The following is a 15,630-nucleotide window of genomic DNA, read 5'->3' as shown; positions in this document are numbered from 1 at the left end:
CATTTCATGCTTCAGTGACATGCAATGAAAATTGCGGCTAATGGATGGCTAAGTTCGCGGGCTGTTTATTTAAATATCAAGTAAATGGCAAGAAATCATGATGACCAGGTGGTAGAAAGTTCTCCATCTTTTCTGTGATCTACCCCAACATTGCAAGATTCCTTCTAAAAACATTAGACTGTGCTGCTGATATACATATATATATATATATATATATATATATATATATATATATATATATATATATATATATATATATATATATAGACCCACCCACATGTGAATGGAGGGAATAGCCAATCAGCTATCACCTAATCAACTAAACCCAGGTGGCGAGGATTATATAAATAATTGACACTTCCCACACTCCTCGAGCCGAATAAGCTGCATAAAGCAACCCAAGAAGGCCTACACAAGGCAAGTGCTTTTGCCGTTTCAAACCTTTCCCAGAGTTCCTCAACAACTATAAAGACGTTCACACAAAGTACGCACATGAGAATCCAAATGCTACACATCCCCTCAGCTACTGGACCGGATTGACATCTTGACATTTTATTTAAACGTTTTACATTCGAGGCACCATAAGTCTTCATCTTTATGGAGAGACTTGAAGATTGCAGTCCATCGACGATCCCCATCACACTTGGCAGAACAAGCGCAATTTTCACATGAAGAATGGGTAAAGATTTCACCATCTCACTGTGTAAAGCTGGTAGAGATTTTGCCCAAAAGACTCATAGCAGTCATTACTGTAAAAAGGTTCTTCCACCAAGTACTGACCTGAGGGGCTGAATACTTTTACAACCAGTGAATTCTGATTTTTTTTTTTTTCCTTTTTTTTACTTTTACAGGCATTCCTGACATATAACCTCCTTCAACGATAACTGTTTAGTTTGATGTCTTCAATTATAAATAAAAAGTTCATTTGGAAAAACTGTTTCTGCATAATTTGTAATCCTCACCATAATTCATGGATTGGTGTTTGTTTGTTTGTCATGCTACTCCTATATTTCTGGGCCAATTACATCCAGACTTGCGACATAGGATCAGCATGACCCCAATTAATGTATAGGGGTGTTTTTATTTTTGCCGGTGGTCTTGAGGGGTGAGGAGGGGGACGCAGATTCTCCATGTAAATGTGCATCGTGTCGTGTCGTCTCCAGGTGGGGGAGGGTATTACAAGTCCCCACCATTATTAGTACAGTATTCCTGTCCCTACATTTTCTAGTACAGCGAAGTGTTTTGAATTACTGCACGTAACCCGGGTTATTTTTTCGCCTATACAGAACTGTCAGTTGCTTATACACCACCCAAATAAAGGTATGTGTCAGAAGAATGCGTTACATACTTGGAACAAGATCACCCGAAGGGTGGGTACTCTGCTCATTCATCGAAATGTGGCATTATTGGGGGAGAGGGGGATACTTTTGCAGTCCACCCTAGAAACAGTGCCTTCAGAAAGTATTCACACCCCTCAACAATAATCACATTTTGTTGTTACACCCTGAGTTTAAAATGGATGAAATTTAAATTTTTTGTCACTGATCCACACAAAATACCCCATCATGACAAAGTGAAAACATGTTTGTAGAAATTCTTACAAATCAATTAAAAATGGAAACGCTGAAATGTTTTGCGTCAATAAGTATTCAACCCCCTGAGTCAATACTTTGTAGAAGCTCCTTTGGCAGCGATTACAGCTTCGAGTCTTCTTGGGTTTGTCTGTATCAGCTTTGCACATCTGGATTTGGGGATTTTCTCCCATTCTTCCTCACAGATTTGTTCAAGCTCTGTCAACTTGGATGGGGAGTGTCGGTGAACAGCAATTCTCAAGTCTTTCTACAGATTCTCAATGGGATTCAAGTCTGGGCTTTGCCTGGGCCACTCAATAACTTTTATGTTCTTGTTCTGTCGCCATTCCAGTGTTGCTTTGGCTTCATACTTTGGGTCATTGTCCTGTTGGAATGTAAATCTTCGCTGCAGTCCAAGGTCTTTTGCACTCTGAAGCAGGTTCTCCTCAATAATTTGCCTGTATTTGGCTCCATTCCATGTTCCCTCTATCCTTACAAGTCTCCGAGTCCCTGCCGCTGAAAAGCATCCCCATTGCATGATGCTACCATCACCATGCTTCATGGTAGGGATGGTGTTAGATGGATGATGACCTGTGCTCAGTTTCTTCCCCCCCATCTCACCTGTACCTTTGCATATTTCCACCGGACTAAAGACATCGTGATGGAGATGAAATGAAGGGTTGTTGAAAGCACAGAGGAATGTCGTGGTACAAGTTCTGAGGTAAGGTCCACGGACTGAGTGTTTGCGTCACTGACTGGTTTGGGAAATAAATAATTTGAAGAAGAGAAGGAAGATATCGAGATGAAGAAAAACAACAAAGAGAGTTCCTGATGGAGAGATACAGAAAATGAAGCATTCTTTAAATGTCATTCAAAGCTTTGCAAAGTCTGATGTTTGCTTTGTGGTGAGGGTGGCTGGCTTGGAATCTTAGGGTCCTGGGTTTGAGCCCCTGTCATACTTTGAATCAACACCAGGTAGGGTTGATTCAGCCTGTCATCCTTCTGATGTCAGCAAAATGAGTAGCAGTATGCTGGTGATAGGGGCACTGCATCATCGGCACAAGCATCCTCTCAGCCAATGATGCTACGCGCAGCCTTGTGCTGCAAATATAGGAAGAGCAGGAAAAGCTTTTCAAGGAAGAAGCAAAGTACAGTACTGTAGTTCAATTATGAGGTGTGGGAATGAAAGGGCAAAAGAATGAGGGAAGGAGGGAAATAACAAACTGAATGAGTTCATGGGTTCCCCCCCCCCCCCCCCCCAGTAAAGAAATTTTGGGAGTTAGGCCAGACAACCGAACACAAATTTGATAATACACCCCAACAAAGTATGGATAAGACATGGGAACGGGTTAAAAACACAATTATCAACACATGGAAGAAATGATAACAGAGAGACAGGACAGATCCAGTACGGAAATCTTAGATTTGATAAGTTTCAACGAGGTAGCTAAAAACTAACGTTCAACATGCTCGGACCTAGTCACGGTAGCCAGTTGAGGCTATTCTACCATTCACTAACTGCTGTACACTTGCAATTGCTCCAAGTCACTCTATCTTGTGAGTTGACAAATCAGCATCCGATGGTAAATTGCCTCGATGCAATGCAGTTTTGGCATGCATGCTACTCTCTCATTGGTCTGCATGAGGTGGAGTCTTAACTGTTTTATTCAGTCATCTAAAGGACCACATGCACTGTCATCTCAACATCTTCTATGTGCCTCTGGCTTTTAATGTCAACCTCACCTTGAGCTGTCTGGCCAGCTCATATGAGTGAATCTGACTGGTAGTAATTTTTTGCATGCCATCTTGGATAAGAGTGCAAAAGACCGATTTTCCAACTGATGAAACTTGATCGCCACTTTTTTAGTAGGTCACCTTTACAGAAATGATTTTAATCATTCCCAATTGATTTAGTGTAAGGGCAAACTCTGGCTTCTCAAATTTGCAAGAGGAAATGACTTGGTCTTTCAGTCACAAGCTCGAACTACAAAATGCCTCTTTTTCTTTCACTGTTGCCAAAACATTGTCACCACAGTGGCTTACGAGTTTCTCAAATGAAAATAAAATTGTCCTTACAATCAAACTGAACAAATCGACCGTATTAATGACGACATGATAACTTTAAATTACTTCCTGTTGGGTGCCCTGTTACTCACAGTAGCATGTGGCAGACATGATTATTATCGCGAGTCATCATGGAGTCGTAAACCTCAATACAGCAGTGCTCCATGTTGATGATCTGGAAAAGGACAAGCCATTAGTCTAGTTGTACATGCATGGTGTTTCACCGGGCCTCGACAAGGCATCCTGTTCATCAAGCAATGATCTTTCCTTTTTAAACAATGGAAAAATAAATAAAGACACACCTCTATAATTTGACTCGAATCATCGATGGATATGCCCCTGCCTGTGTTAGATGTCAACCCACTGTTACATTTAATCTCAATAAAGGTTAAATGAAAAATTAAAGGTCACAAGACAGGAAGCGCATGAGAAAAGCAAAGAAAAGAGATAAGTAGAAGAGAGACAAGAGAAGATGTTTCTAACTCATAGTCTGCAAGATGATTTTCAAAGGGCACATGACCAGGTCATCTTTGCAATACAGCCCATACTTGTGCAAGGTTTGGTTTAAACCCCTCAAATGGTTCACAAGTTATGATAACAAAAAAAAACTGATAACGGATGGACAGCCAGCCCAAAAACAATGCCTCTAGCCTTCGGCTGCGGAGGCATAAAAATAGATTTTCAAATGAGGCTCTGCAATTTTGTTATACTTTAACAAGTGATTGTCATCTATCCTCAAACTGCTGTTCAATGAAAGAGGTTTAAGGAAATGAGTTGATATTGAAGGGCAGGACATCAATCAAAGGTGTATTCAAAGTTTCCTGTTTCAGAAAATGACAGCAAGTCAAGACAGAAGGTTCACCTCGTCCGGGCAATACTTACTGCGAGAATCCAGTGATCCTCCTGGTTAATTGGCACTAAGACCAGGTCATGATCAAAGATATCCACATGGTCGTTCCACCGGCGCACGGCTTTGTGACCACCTGCACGTAGCTTGTTGAAGAAGAAAGAGCTGAATGCATAGACTCTAGGCAGGCTGAGTCGTTCCTTACTTCGCTGACTGAGCATATCCAGGTAGAAATTAATAACCTGTGATTAAACCATGCATGACAACAAATTCCAAAAAAAAAAACATTTTCACAATCAGCTATTTCAATACGATTTGGGATAGAAAACATTTTGTGAAAACTTAACAAGCACTTTACAATTGCACAGATTACTTTTTAACTAGAACAGCACTCGGTGGAGCACATATCTCCGCCAGGCTGAACAGTTTACGTTTTGTATGCACTGATAGGCCGGATATGGATTTGGACCTGAACCAAAATCAAATCGGCTTGTTATCATCACCTTACCAACTCCTCCACCTAGTTTTGTCATAATCAATCCACAACTTTATGAAACATCATGCTATGCATCGTTTTTTCCCCTATCTCTTAACGGTGAAGAATCACTTTAAAAATATTTAAAATTCCAGGATCCGGATCCGGATCTTCACCAAAATTTAAGCAATTTGCCCTTGTCAAACACCCAAGCTGTGCAGCAAATTTTGTCCGAATCGGTCGATAACTTTTTTCAGATATTCTGCTCACAGACAAACAAACAGACAGACAAACAGGGGTGAAAACACAACTTCAATCCTCCTTCAGTGGCAGATGTCATAACGTTCCGAAAACCCATAATTTCTCTCGTGAGATCTGATGAGATTCTCGTAGACGTTTTGCAAGGATAGGACCACCACTAAATGCACGTCAGGACACATTAATTCATATCCAATAAACGTTCTCCGATGTTTCGACAAACAGACTGATCGAGAAAAGTTTAAATTATAATCTTGATATCTACCTTGTCATTGAGCCACTTGTGGAGGGCAACTCTCTGCAGATCTTCACGTGTGATGGAAAGTTTAAAGCCTTGAGAAATAACCTCATCAGGATGGCCAAACAAAACCACTTGTGACACCTTCTGCTTCATTTCTTTCTGTTCAAGTACACGATGGCAGATCTGCCCTCAAATCAAAAGACGGTAAATACATTTGAGAAGCTTTGATTGTGGTGGTTAACAACATTCCTAATTTTGGATCACATGAACATCTCACAATATCCAAAACACGATGACAACATGATAATAAAACAATCCTATACAGGCTAATAATGCTATACAAAACAACTTTAAACTTAGATTTAAACCTAGTTGTTTAATAACAGAGCCGATAAAACACAAAGCTGATAAAGCAGACGCGACTCCAAATCGTTTTCAGGTTTCATTGTGACAAGCGTGAAACTAACTCCAAACTATTTGAACACAGGTTCATCATGTCATCTTGAACAGTGTACCATCGAGACACCTGTTCTCGAGAAAGTGAATCGAGATGGCAGGTCTGACGAGACACTCATATTAAGTGCAGAAAACATTTTCTGACTTGCAGGACGATTACGGCAAAAGCCTTTGTCGTGGAATCTGTGTGACTCAGATTTCTAATTTATATTTAAAAATTGGCAAACATAAAGGTTATTCGATATTTAATGTCTTCTTTTTTTTTTATTCCTGCTGACACTACAAAGATAGCAAGTAAGTGTTTTGATGGTGGTTTATGAATCGGTTGATTAATTATTACCCCATGCATGCAAAGCAAAAAGCGGGGTTAAGTAATTGGTTCACTCTGTCTGTCTGTCCTTCTGTCTACAAACGTCAGTTTATGATCGATGAACAACTTATTTTACATTTAATGTTGTATTTTGAACAAGAATCGGAACATTAATCAGAATACGAACCTGTAGTTTATCAGTACTCTGGCTCTGACTTCGTCCCGATCGCGCATGTGCAGAGAGGAGTGAGATAATTTTTTTTACTCTCTCTTGCCTGTCTGACAGTCAAACAAAATTAAAAATCATTCCAAACAGGAAATACTGTTTTTAAGGATGTCATAAAGGACACAAACAGCAGGCACGAATAACTCATGTAGCGTGTTAAATAAGGTGGTGTAAAAGATGCTGCATCAACGGCGGTAAACTTCTGGATTTGTTTTTTCTACAACCTTTAAAATCTTTATTCTATTTTTTTTACTCTCACTTTTAACATCACTGCCCTGCATAAAAAAGGTGCAAAAACAGATCCCTATAACTACAGACCAATCAGCCTTCTCCCAATCATCAGCAAGGTGATGGAATCCATCATCGCCTCAGATATGAAATCCTTCCTCTTCTCCAATGGCTTGATTTCCAATCATCAATTTGGTTTCAGACCAGGTCACTCTACCCTGGATATGCTGCTTCTGCTCTCCCATCAATGGATGGAGGTCCTCAATGCCAGACAGGAAATCCGAGCCGTATCCCTGGACATATCACGTGCTTTTGACACAGTCTGGCACCCTGCCCTACTCACCAAACTCTCTTCCCATGGTATTCAAGGCCATCTCCACTCATGGCTCGCAGACTTCCTCTCCTGTCGCAGTCAACGTGTGGCCCTAAATGGAGTTCTTTCATCCCCTCTTCCTGTGCAGGCTGGAGTTCCTCAAGGTAGCGTTCTGGGCCCTGTTCTTTTTCTGGTTTTCATCAATGATCTCTCGGACTCTGGAAAATCCTCTATTTCTCTTTGCCGAAGACTCCACCGTCTGCCGTACCATCTGTCATCCCTCAGACCGGCAAGCAGCAGCTTATTCACTCACTGCAGATCTGGATAAAATCACAAACTGGTCCAACACGTGGAACATGTCTTTCAATCCAGACAAATCTCACACTCTCACCATGTCTCTTTGAAAGGACCGTTTACAAAACCCCCCCATCCACTTTCTCAACAATCCTCTGGAAGAAGTCTTTTCTTTCAAGCTTCTAGGTCTCACTATCTGCCATGACCTTTCCTGGGAAAGTCACATTTCCAACCTCACCTCAAAAGCCAGTCGCCGACTGGGAATCCTCCGTCGTGCTAAGTCCTTCCTCGGCCCTCTTGAGCTCCTGACCACTTACAAAGCTTTTGTCCGTAGCCTGATGGAGTACTGCTCTCCCCTCTGGGCTGGTGCTCCTGCCTCCCACCTTTCTCGGCTTCACGCTGTCGAAACCAGGGCATTTAAGATCATCGGCATCTCCCGCAATGAAGCTGAGTCTTTGGGCCTCTCACTCAATCACCGCAGGTTGGTCGGTGGTCTTTCTGTCTTCTACCGACTCCTCTCCAGCCTCGCCCCCCCTGCTCTCTCTGCGATTTGTCCCCACCACATTTCCACAGGGCGCTCAAGGTCCGCCAACAAACCCCTTCTGGTAAAACTACCAAAATCACGAATCACTGCTCATCTTCACTCTTTCATTCCTCTTTTTTCCCGCCTTTGGAATAAACTTCCTCACTCTATTCTTTCCCATTCTTCCCTCCAGGCTTTCAAAACAGCTGTTCACCACCACCTCTTATCTTCCCCCATCCAAATCCTCGATCTTTTCTACCCCCGATAATCCACCCAAGCCCACTTCCTTCATTTCTCCTACTTTCCTTCCTGAAAGTCCCTGAAATGTCCATCTTCTCTTCGCCATGTTCCCCGTCCCATCCCCATCCCTCTCCCTTCCACAGTTCACCTAATGTGTCTGTTCCCCACTGTTTTGTCCCTTCCACTCCCGCCCCTCTTGTCTCATGCCTCCTTGCTGTGAGTTGTGTGTTAGCTCTCATACGAGCCTCGACCAAGGTATACAAATTAAATTATCTACGTGAACAATGGAGAACACAAATTACCTTGTTGGCATTTTCAAAACCCTTTCGTTTAGCAGTACGTCGACAAGATACGTATTGCTAAACATCCTCACGACCAATCAAATTTGAGGCTCTCAGACCATGGCCATGTCCTTTTTTGCCAAAGACTGTGCGGGGTATCGTGTTCCATGAACTGTCTGGTTAAATACAGCAAGTGTAGTCTTTCTTGTTTACATGTGAAAGCACATGCAATTATTTAATTATGTTCCATTTACTTCCTCGATACCAAATAGCATGTCTCACAAGTGTGCTTGATCATTTCTAACTGCAGAATAACCCGTACATTGAGAATTTTCAAGTAAAGCACATCCATACATGTGGAGTGCCCGTAGACAAGGCATCTTCTCCCTCATACTGGGGCTGCATCCATCTACCGATTGATGTGTAGGCCACTGTTTATTATCAGTGTGCGAGCCCCGCACAGCTCTTTGGACATGGAGACGCTCAGTTTTGCATTTAGGGCACTTCATAATTCCACCGGTTCACTTCCATAAACGTTTACACGACTGAATAATTAATTTATCATTTTTTTGCCATTTGGTCGTGCATTGTCACCAATATTTATCATCAAATAAAATACACTGTAATGGACTCAGATGCGACCGCTGGAGACGAATTCTCAAGACGCCGAGCGGAGGTGGCCTGCACAAGCAGCGACTCCGCAGTGTGATGTGGATACGATTAATTAATTTGGCCGCATGGCAGTTTTGGTGTTTGTGTGTGTTTGTGTGTGTGTGTGTGTGTGTTTTTTCAGTTTTACAGGGGAATTTGGTTATACTGGAGGGAGATTCCATGGCTCAAAATCCACAGTGAATATGCTTTTAACACTCGTTTAAATGAGAAAGAGCAATTAGAGATTGCAGACCCCCACCAGGACGGGTTTTGGGTGGTGTATTGATGAGGCATTGACAACATAGGTATATGTTCATGCAGCGGACACACAGACCTTTAAGGTTTCATTGTGCAGATCCACGGTCCAATCGAAGGTATTCTATAAATGCACATATTTATAGATACATGTATTTTTATAGTATGTACTTTATAGATACAATCACGTTCTTACTTTTTTTTGGATTTGATGTACCATACTGTTTACAGAGCGTTGGTGCTGCCGAAGCAGTTACTTGGCAAGGGTTATATACTGGCTGGTTCACCATTGCTTTTCCTGTGTTGTTTGTCCACACTCTATCCTGTTAAATGCTGAGTGCCAAGACAAGAAAGCAGCATGTACCATTTTTAAAGTCTTTGGTGTGACTCGGCTGGAGTTCGAACCACCAACCTCCCAGACTCAGAGCGGGTGCTCGAACCATTACGCCACCGAGTCTGGTCAAAATAGTTTCTGATATAATGTGAACAATCTGGAAGGACATAGGTTGGGTGAAAATGTGAGAGGGCAGGAGGAGCAAGATTAGAATACATCCAGTTAAAGACAGCAAGGTCACCGACCTGCCTGCAGTGAGAAAGAAGCAGACCCTGCAACTCAACCGCCTATGATGAGATTCTAACGACATTGAGGGCCTCAGACTCAAAAGCATTGTGGAGGCAAGACAGGAAGCTGAATCACCAACCCAGAGTGGCAAGCCATATTACATGATAATTTAAATGAAGGTCTGGTACACTTTTCTAAGCTGAGAATGGCAGCGGAAGGACTTGATACTGCAGGGAATGCCAATGTGGTGGCTAACTTTGGAGGCCAACTTGGAGACATCTTCCGAAGAATGGTTATAGCAGTTCTTCGTGGGCAAAAGCTCCATATGCGTCCAGAGGTTTGGTAAATAAATAAGAGATGTGGATATATGGTACAGAGTTAGTTTGTCTGGATTGGATTTCTGACCCCACTATGAATTGTTGTCATGGTGCCTCACAGGGTTGCATCACAAAATGCACCATCCCTCGAATAGATGTGAAGCCACGCGTTCTGTCTGCCAGCATTGGCTCGTGGACGTTAAATATCTCATGACATCTTTCTCGAAGAGTAGGTGAGTTATTGCCAGCATCTCGGCCAAATTTCAAACTCATCCCCCAAATCAGCTCCATTCAAAAGTCAGACCTCCACTTAACTCTTCCACCCCTGACCCCACCGGTGAGAATGGGGAGCCGACTTGTGATTTCCGCTTGTACAAACAGTACAAGTAGTTTAACCACAGGAGGGAGGGGGTACTAACACCTTTTTATTTTTCTTATTTTTATTCGCTCCCAGAGGGAACTTGTGTTGCTATTACGAACAAGAGATGCGTCCATCCGTCCATTACGCAAAGAGGAAGCAAGATCTCAAACTTTAATGTAGCAGTTTCTGCTGATGTAAAATAAACATGGGGGTATTGCCCCTCTGGATGATGAAGGTTGTGGTGAAGCTTCATCAGAATTGTGTGTAGTTTCTGAGAATAGAGCAAAAACCTATTTTTTTTGGGGGGGGGGGTCAAACCCAACCCCTCCCCCACCCATAGACCCCCTTGATGAGCGCAGATATTTATGCAGATGATAAGCTTTGGTTCATCACGGGTGATGAAGGTTGTGGTTAAGTTTCATCGAAGTCGTGTGTGTAGTTTCGGAGAAGAGAGCAAATAGCTATTTTGGGGAGTCAAAACCCTCCCATAAACCCCTTTAATGAGCGCAGATTTTGATGCGGTCGATACACTTTGGTGCATTACGGGTGATGAAGGTTGTGTGAAAGCCTGTGTCGGAATGGCGACTCATCCAGGATTGTGCCCAATAGCCCAGGAGACTGCTTCAGCAGCACCAACGCTCAACATATAGTAAGGTTCCAATGAATGGATGGAAGGTTATGTTCAAGTTTTATCGAAATTGTGTGTGGTTTTGGAGAAGAAAGCAAATATCTATTTTTTGGGGGGGGCGGGGGGAGGTCAAAAAAAAAATCCCGTAGACCCCCTTAATGAGCACAGATTTTGATGCGGTCAATACACCTTCGTTGGGCATCAGATATGAAGCTTATGGCCAAGTTTCATCAAAATCATGTGTTTCGTTCAAGCGATAATGACTGAAGTGTTTACGGACTCACTGACTGACTGACTAACTCACTGCTCGATCACATAAGCTTACCTGGCTAAAATCCAGGTGAGCTAAAAATGGCACCGTTGGCAAGCTAATATAATCTATTTCCTTGGAACAAAAACTAGTTGCCGTTTAATCATAAAGGTGCCAGTTTTAAAAGCCCACGTTTAAGGGATTGAAGAAGAAGCAGGATTGGAGCTTAATGCAATGGTTCCAACGATAACATTTATTATCCTACAGCAGCAGGAACCTTTTAGAAGGACATGCAAGGAGCACACAAAATTATATATAGTAATACCTCTTGAAGGAATAGGAAAAAAATATAAAAGTCCATGGAAGGACCAACAAACAACCACAGCCACCACCACCATGACAGCAGCAGCAGCAGCAGCAGCAGCAACTACCTGTTATAAAAGACACATTTTTCATGTGCTTAACTTCATTTTACATCCTATGAGATTCACTGATAGACCTGCAATATGTTTGTGAAGTGCAATTTGCTCTCTTTTGATGAAACCAGTCATCAAAGTGACGGGCAGATACGGCCATTGTTTAAATGATAGGGATCTATATTTAAATAAAGAGGTATTCAACTGTCATGGGCTTTTTAGTTATGATATTTACATTAAAGGATGGAGTAACTTCAGTTTAATTCAGAGTAAGGAAACAAATCAAATATGCATTGGAAATTTTTTTACTTTGTTACACAGCTGGGTTTTCTTCCCATAGAGAACAGGTATTATATTTTCTATCTGTAATTCCAGCAATGTGTGTGTGTGTGTGTGTGTCTGTGACCGCTGTTTCTCGACAACACTGGTCCGATCTAATTGGAACTTGCCAGGTACATTGCTGGGGACCTGAGTATGTGCCTTTTCAAGGTTTGATATTAATCGCACAAGTGGTTCCCACGTTATGGCCATTTATTTACCAACCAATGACAGGACACGTTGCTGCGTGGGCGTGGCCGATGGAGAAAGAGCGCGTTCCCCATGACAGGTTACAACGTACGGACTTCCGCATAGTGACGACTTACTGTATTCTAATAATTTCTCGATTTCTTATGCGCATTTATAGATAAACACAATGCCGCAATCCAGTCGTCGTTTACGAGAGCGAAGGAACGGCCTGCGTGATTGTTTGAAAGTTTTTTTTTTTTTGCACGTACGGCCACGTACTAGTTTATTAATAAAACAGCCCAGACATACTTTCGTTCAAAAACTACCGCAAAATCTTAATAAGAAGTTACAAGCATATGGGCAATACCCATGGGCACTCACTTGGTAGTGGCTGGATAAGATAACCAGGGAACAACTGGAAGGCATGAATGACCCACAAAATATATAACAGAGAAGAAAGTAAATACTGATGGATTTTTATTTATTGCCATGAACAAACCTTGGTACATCACGGGTGATAAAGGTTGCGGTCAAGTTTCATCAAAATTGTGTGTGTGGTTTCAGAAAAGAAAGCAAGTACATATTGGGGGGGGGGGCAACACCACCCCCCACCCTCCCCGCGTAGACCCCCTTAAACCCCGACTCTTTATTAGTCATGATAAATCTTTGGTACATCACAGGTGATGAAGGTTGTGATCAAGTTTCTTCTGAATTGCATGTGTAGTTTCTGAGAAAAAAAGGAAATACCTTCTTTGGGGGGCAACCCCCATAGACCCCCTTCAGGCCCGATTGTTAATAATGCCATGAAGAGAGTTTGGTACAAACACGGTGATGAACATTGTGGTAAAGTTTCATCAAAACTCTATGTGTAGCTTCAGAGAAGTTGTAACTATTTGTGGACAGACGGACGGCGTGCCATCCCATAAGCTTTAAGAAAGGAACTACGTTCCAGGTGAGCTAAAAACGAAACAATACTCCAGAGATATGTGGTGCAGTCAAATGTAGTTACCATGATTATGAAACTTCAGTGTGTATTTGGATCCCTGTCTTTTTCATGAAACAAACAAACAACAAAAACAACAACAACAACAAAAAAAAATCGAACCGAGATTACACAACCGATTGAACCAAGTAACCAATTCATCTACCCAGTGGTGTCCACGTTTACGAACACCGACCATCATAAGCAATCCGATAAATCAATCACAAATGATTCATTTGGACGAAGAGGACTCACACTGAATGGCGAACACGGCACCATTTGATCCTCATCAGCTGCTGCTTCATGGCTTTTGGGGGTAAGCTCATACCTATTGTCATAACACACCAGCATCACAATGGGTGAACAAAGTAAACAATGGGTGAACTCGAACAGGCACTCAGTATAGCGCATACCTTCACCAACGCTACATTTTGCCCCCCCCCCCAGAAACCGTTGATTGTGAGGGTATTTTATCCCATACCACATCTTCCATCTCATATGTGTTATGATGGCTTAAAAACATTAAATTTCCTGCTGTTTGACACCGATTCACGTACATTGTACAATTTCTGTATGAACTCCTGACCTTTTTGGGTGTCGGTGTCAAGTCAATCTGATGGCAACTGGTCACATTATAAGATATCAAATATTACACATCACAGGATAGGGAATTGAATTCTAAACATTTGGAATCTACTTACATGCAAATTGTATAAGAATTGACCGCGTTATGATAATAAAGGTCGTTGACCCCCCTGACCTTTGACCCAAACCGCGAGCAAAGGTAATGACGTCATTGTGTCATATCATATATCACAAGATTGGGCATTGAATTCACAACATTTTGGCATTGGTTGCATGCAAATTGGATAAAAATCAACCGCACTATGGCAAAAAGATGATTTTGACCTTTTCATGACCTCGACCTTGACCTTTGACCCGATCGCTCCCAAAATCTAATCAAATGGTCCTCGGATAATAACCAATCATCCCACCAAATTTGCCGCGATTCAGTTCAATACTTTTGGAGTTATGCGAATAACAAACAAACAAACAAACACACATATTCACAAATAAATAAATAAATAAATAAATAAATACACAGCGATCAAAACATAACCTTCGCAACAAAGTGAACAATGGGTGAACAAAGTGAACAATGGGTGAACAAAGTGAACAATGTAAACAATGGGTGAACAAAGTCAACAATGGGTGAACAAAGTAAACAATGGGTGAACAAAGTAAACAATGGGTGAACAAAGTGAACAATGGGTGAACAAAGTGAACAATGGGTGAACAAAGTTCACTACATTCGTTAAGGAGTTTGGGTTCAAGTGTACTTGTTACTCATTTTAAATCAAGCATGCATTAGACTTAACCATCGTGTCACCTTGTCGTTACAATGGTTAAAGCAATTTCACACGTTGGACGTATTGTATATTGAACGATGATAATAATAATAATAATAATAATAATAATAATGGTGAAGCGCTTGTCAAAAAGCCAATGATCTGTAATTAATTGATGACGACGGCAACACTTACATCTCTTGACTTGCTGGTGTGAGGAACACGTCCTCAATTAAATGTGTATCCCCAATACCGACACGAACCTGAAAATAAAGAAAAATGGTCAAAACAAAGAACCACATCATTCCCATTTCCTTTTATCGACAAGTCCCTTCCCTACCTTTTTTTTTTTTTTTTTTACAATTCACCCCCTCTTTAACCCCCCCGCCCTCCGCCCTTCGCCCTTCGCCCTCCATCCGAGGATTGAATGCATGCACATTGTATACATGTTACTTTGACACTGGAACTGGTTGCTAGGCAACGGTAACAAGCGCCTTTTCCTCCTCCTATTTTATAACAGCTCTCAATAAGCGCGTATCCGAAAACATCGTCACAAGATCAAGACGGGAAATCATTAATCATTACAAATGACAGGTGTGCGCCAGAACCCTCACCCCCCCCCCCCCCCACATTCCTCTTTCAGAAAATTCCATTTCCGGGGACATCACTCCACCAATGGGATCTTGCTGCCGTGTAGAGGGGCGGGGCACCGCCAAATCCCGACTGTGGGGGTTCGTGGTGGATCTGCGCCCCCTTCCCCCGCGAGCTCTCGACCAATAAGGGGACACGGAAGTCGCGGGGCGGGGCCCCTCCCCGTGAGCTCTCGACCAATAAGGGGACACGGAAGTCGCGAGGCGGGGGAGAGGGAATGAAAGAAAACGCAGAGAAGGAATCGACGCTCGAGTCTTGGAATGAGTCAGGTCGTCTTGGCCTAAAATGACTGACTTTCTTTGGGGATCCTTTCATCTCTTGACCTCAACTCCTCACACTCTGTTCTTGTTCCTTCAGAAAACCCGCACGTTTGT

At 42.2% G+C, this 15,630-nt stretch overlaps 1 protein-coding gene across 5 annotated transcripts in view; it reads right to left on the bottom strand.

Annotated features, from left to right (window-relative positions):
• The window catches only part of LOC147013706 (sentrin-specific protease 1-like), a 30,844-nt gene extending 15,872 nt beyond the window's left edge, over positions 1-14,972 (bottom strand). For 2 of the 5 annotated variants that reach the window (XR_015050482.1, XM_085850851.1), the window contains exons 1-5: positions 14,801-14,971; positions 13,512-13,584; positions 5,481-5,639; positions 4,518-4,724; positions 3,728-3,810 (exon numbers count right to left, since the gene is read on the bottom strand). Coding sequence is in view for 4 of the 5 variants with exons in the window: in XM_085850851.1 (XP_085706977.1) it covers positions 3,728-3,810; positions 4,518-4,724; positions 5,481-5,639; positions 13,512-13,584; positions 14,801-14,916 (638 nt within the window). In the remaining variant the exon portion in view is untranslated. Of the gene's footprint in view, positions 1-280; positions 2,673-3,727; positions 3,811-4,517; positions 4,725-5,480; positions 5,640-13,511; positions 13,585-14,800 lie in introns of those variants that run through there. The other 3 variants (XM_085850852.1, XM_085850850.1, XM_085850853.1) reach the window with 3 other exon arrangements.
• Between the last annotated feature and the right edge of the window lie 658 nt (positions 14,973-15,630).

This window comes from Eptatretus burgeri, chromosome 13 (assembly GCF_056783735.1).
Source record: "Eptatretus burgeri isolate ZD-2024b chromosome 13, Ebu_testis_v1, whole genome shotgun sequence".
Lineage (NCBI taxonomy): Eukaryota > Metazoa > Chordata > Myxini > Myxiniformes > Myxinidae > Eptatretus > Eptatretus burgeri.
Note: the sequence above shows the minus strand (reverse complement) of the source record. Positions and strands in the feature narration are given on the sequence as shown.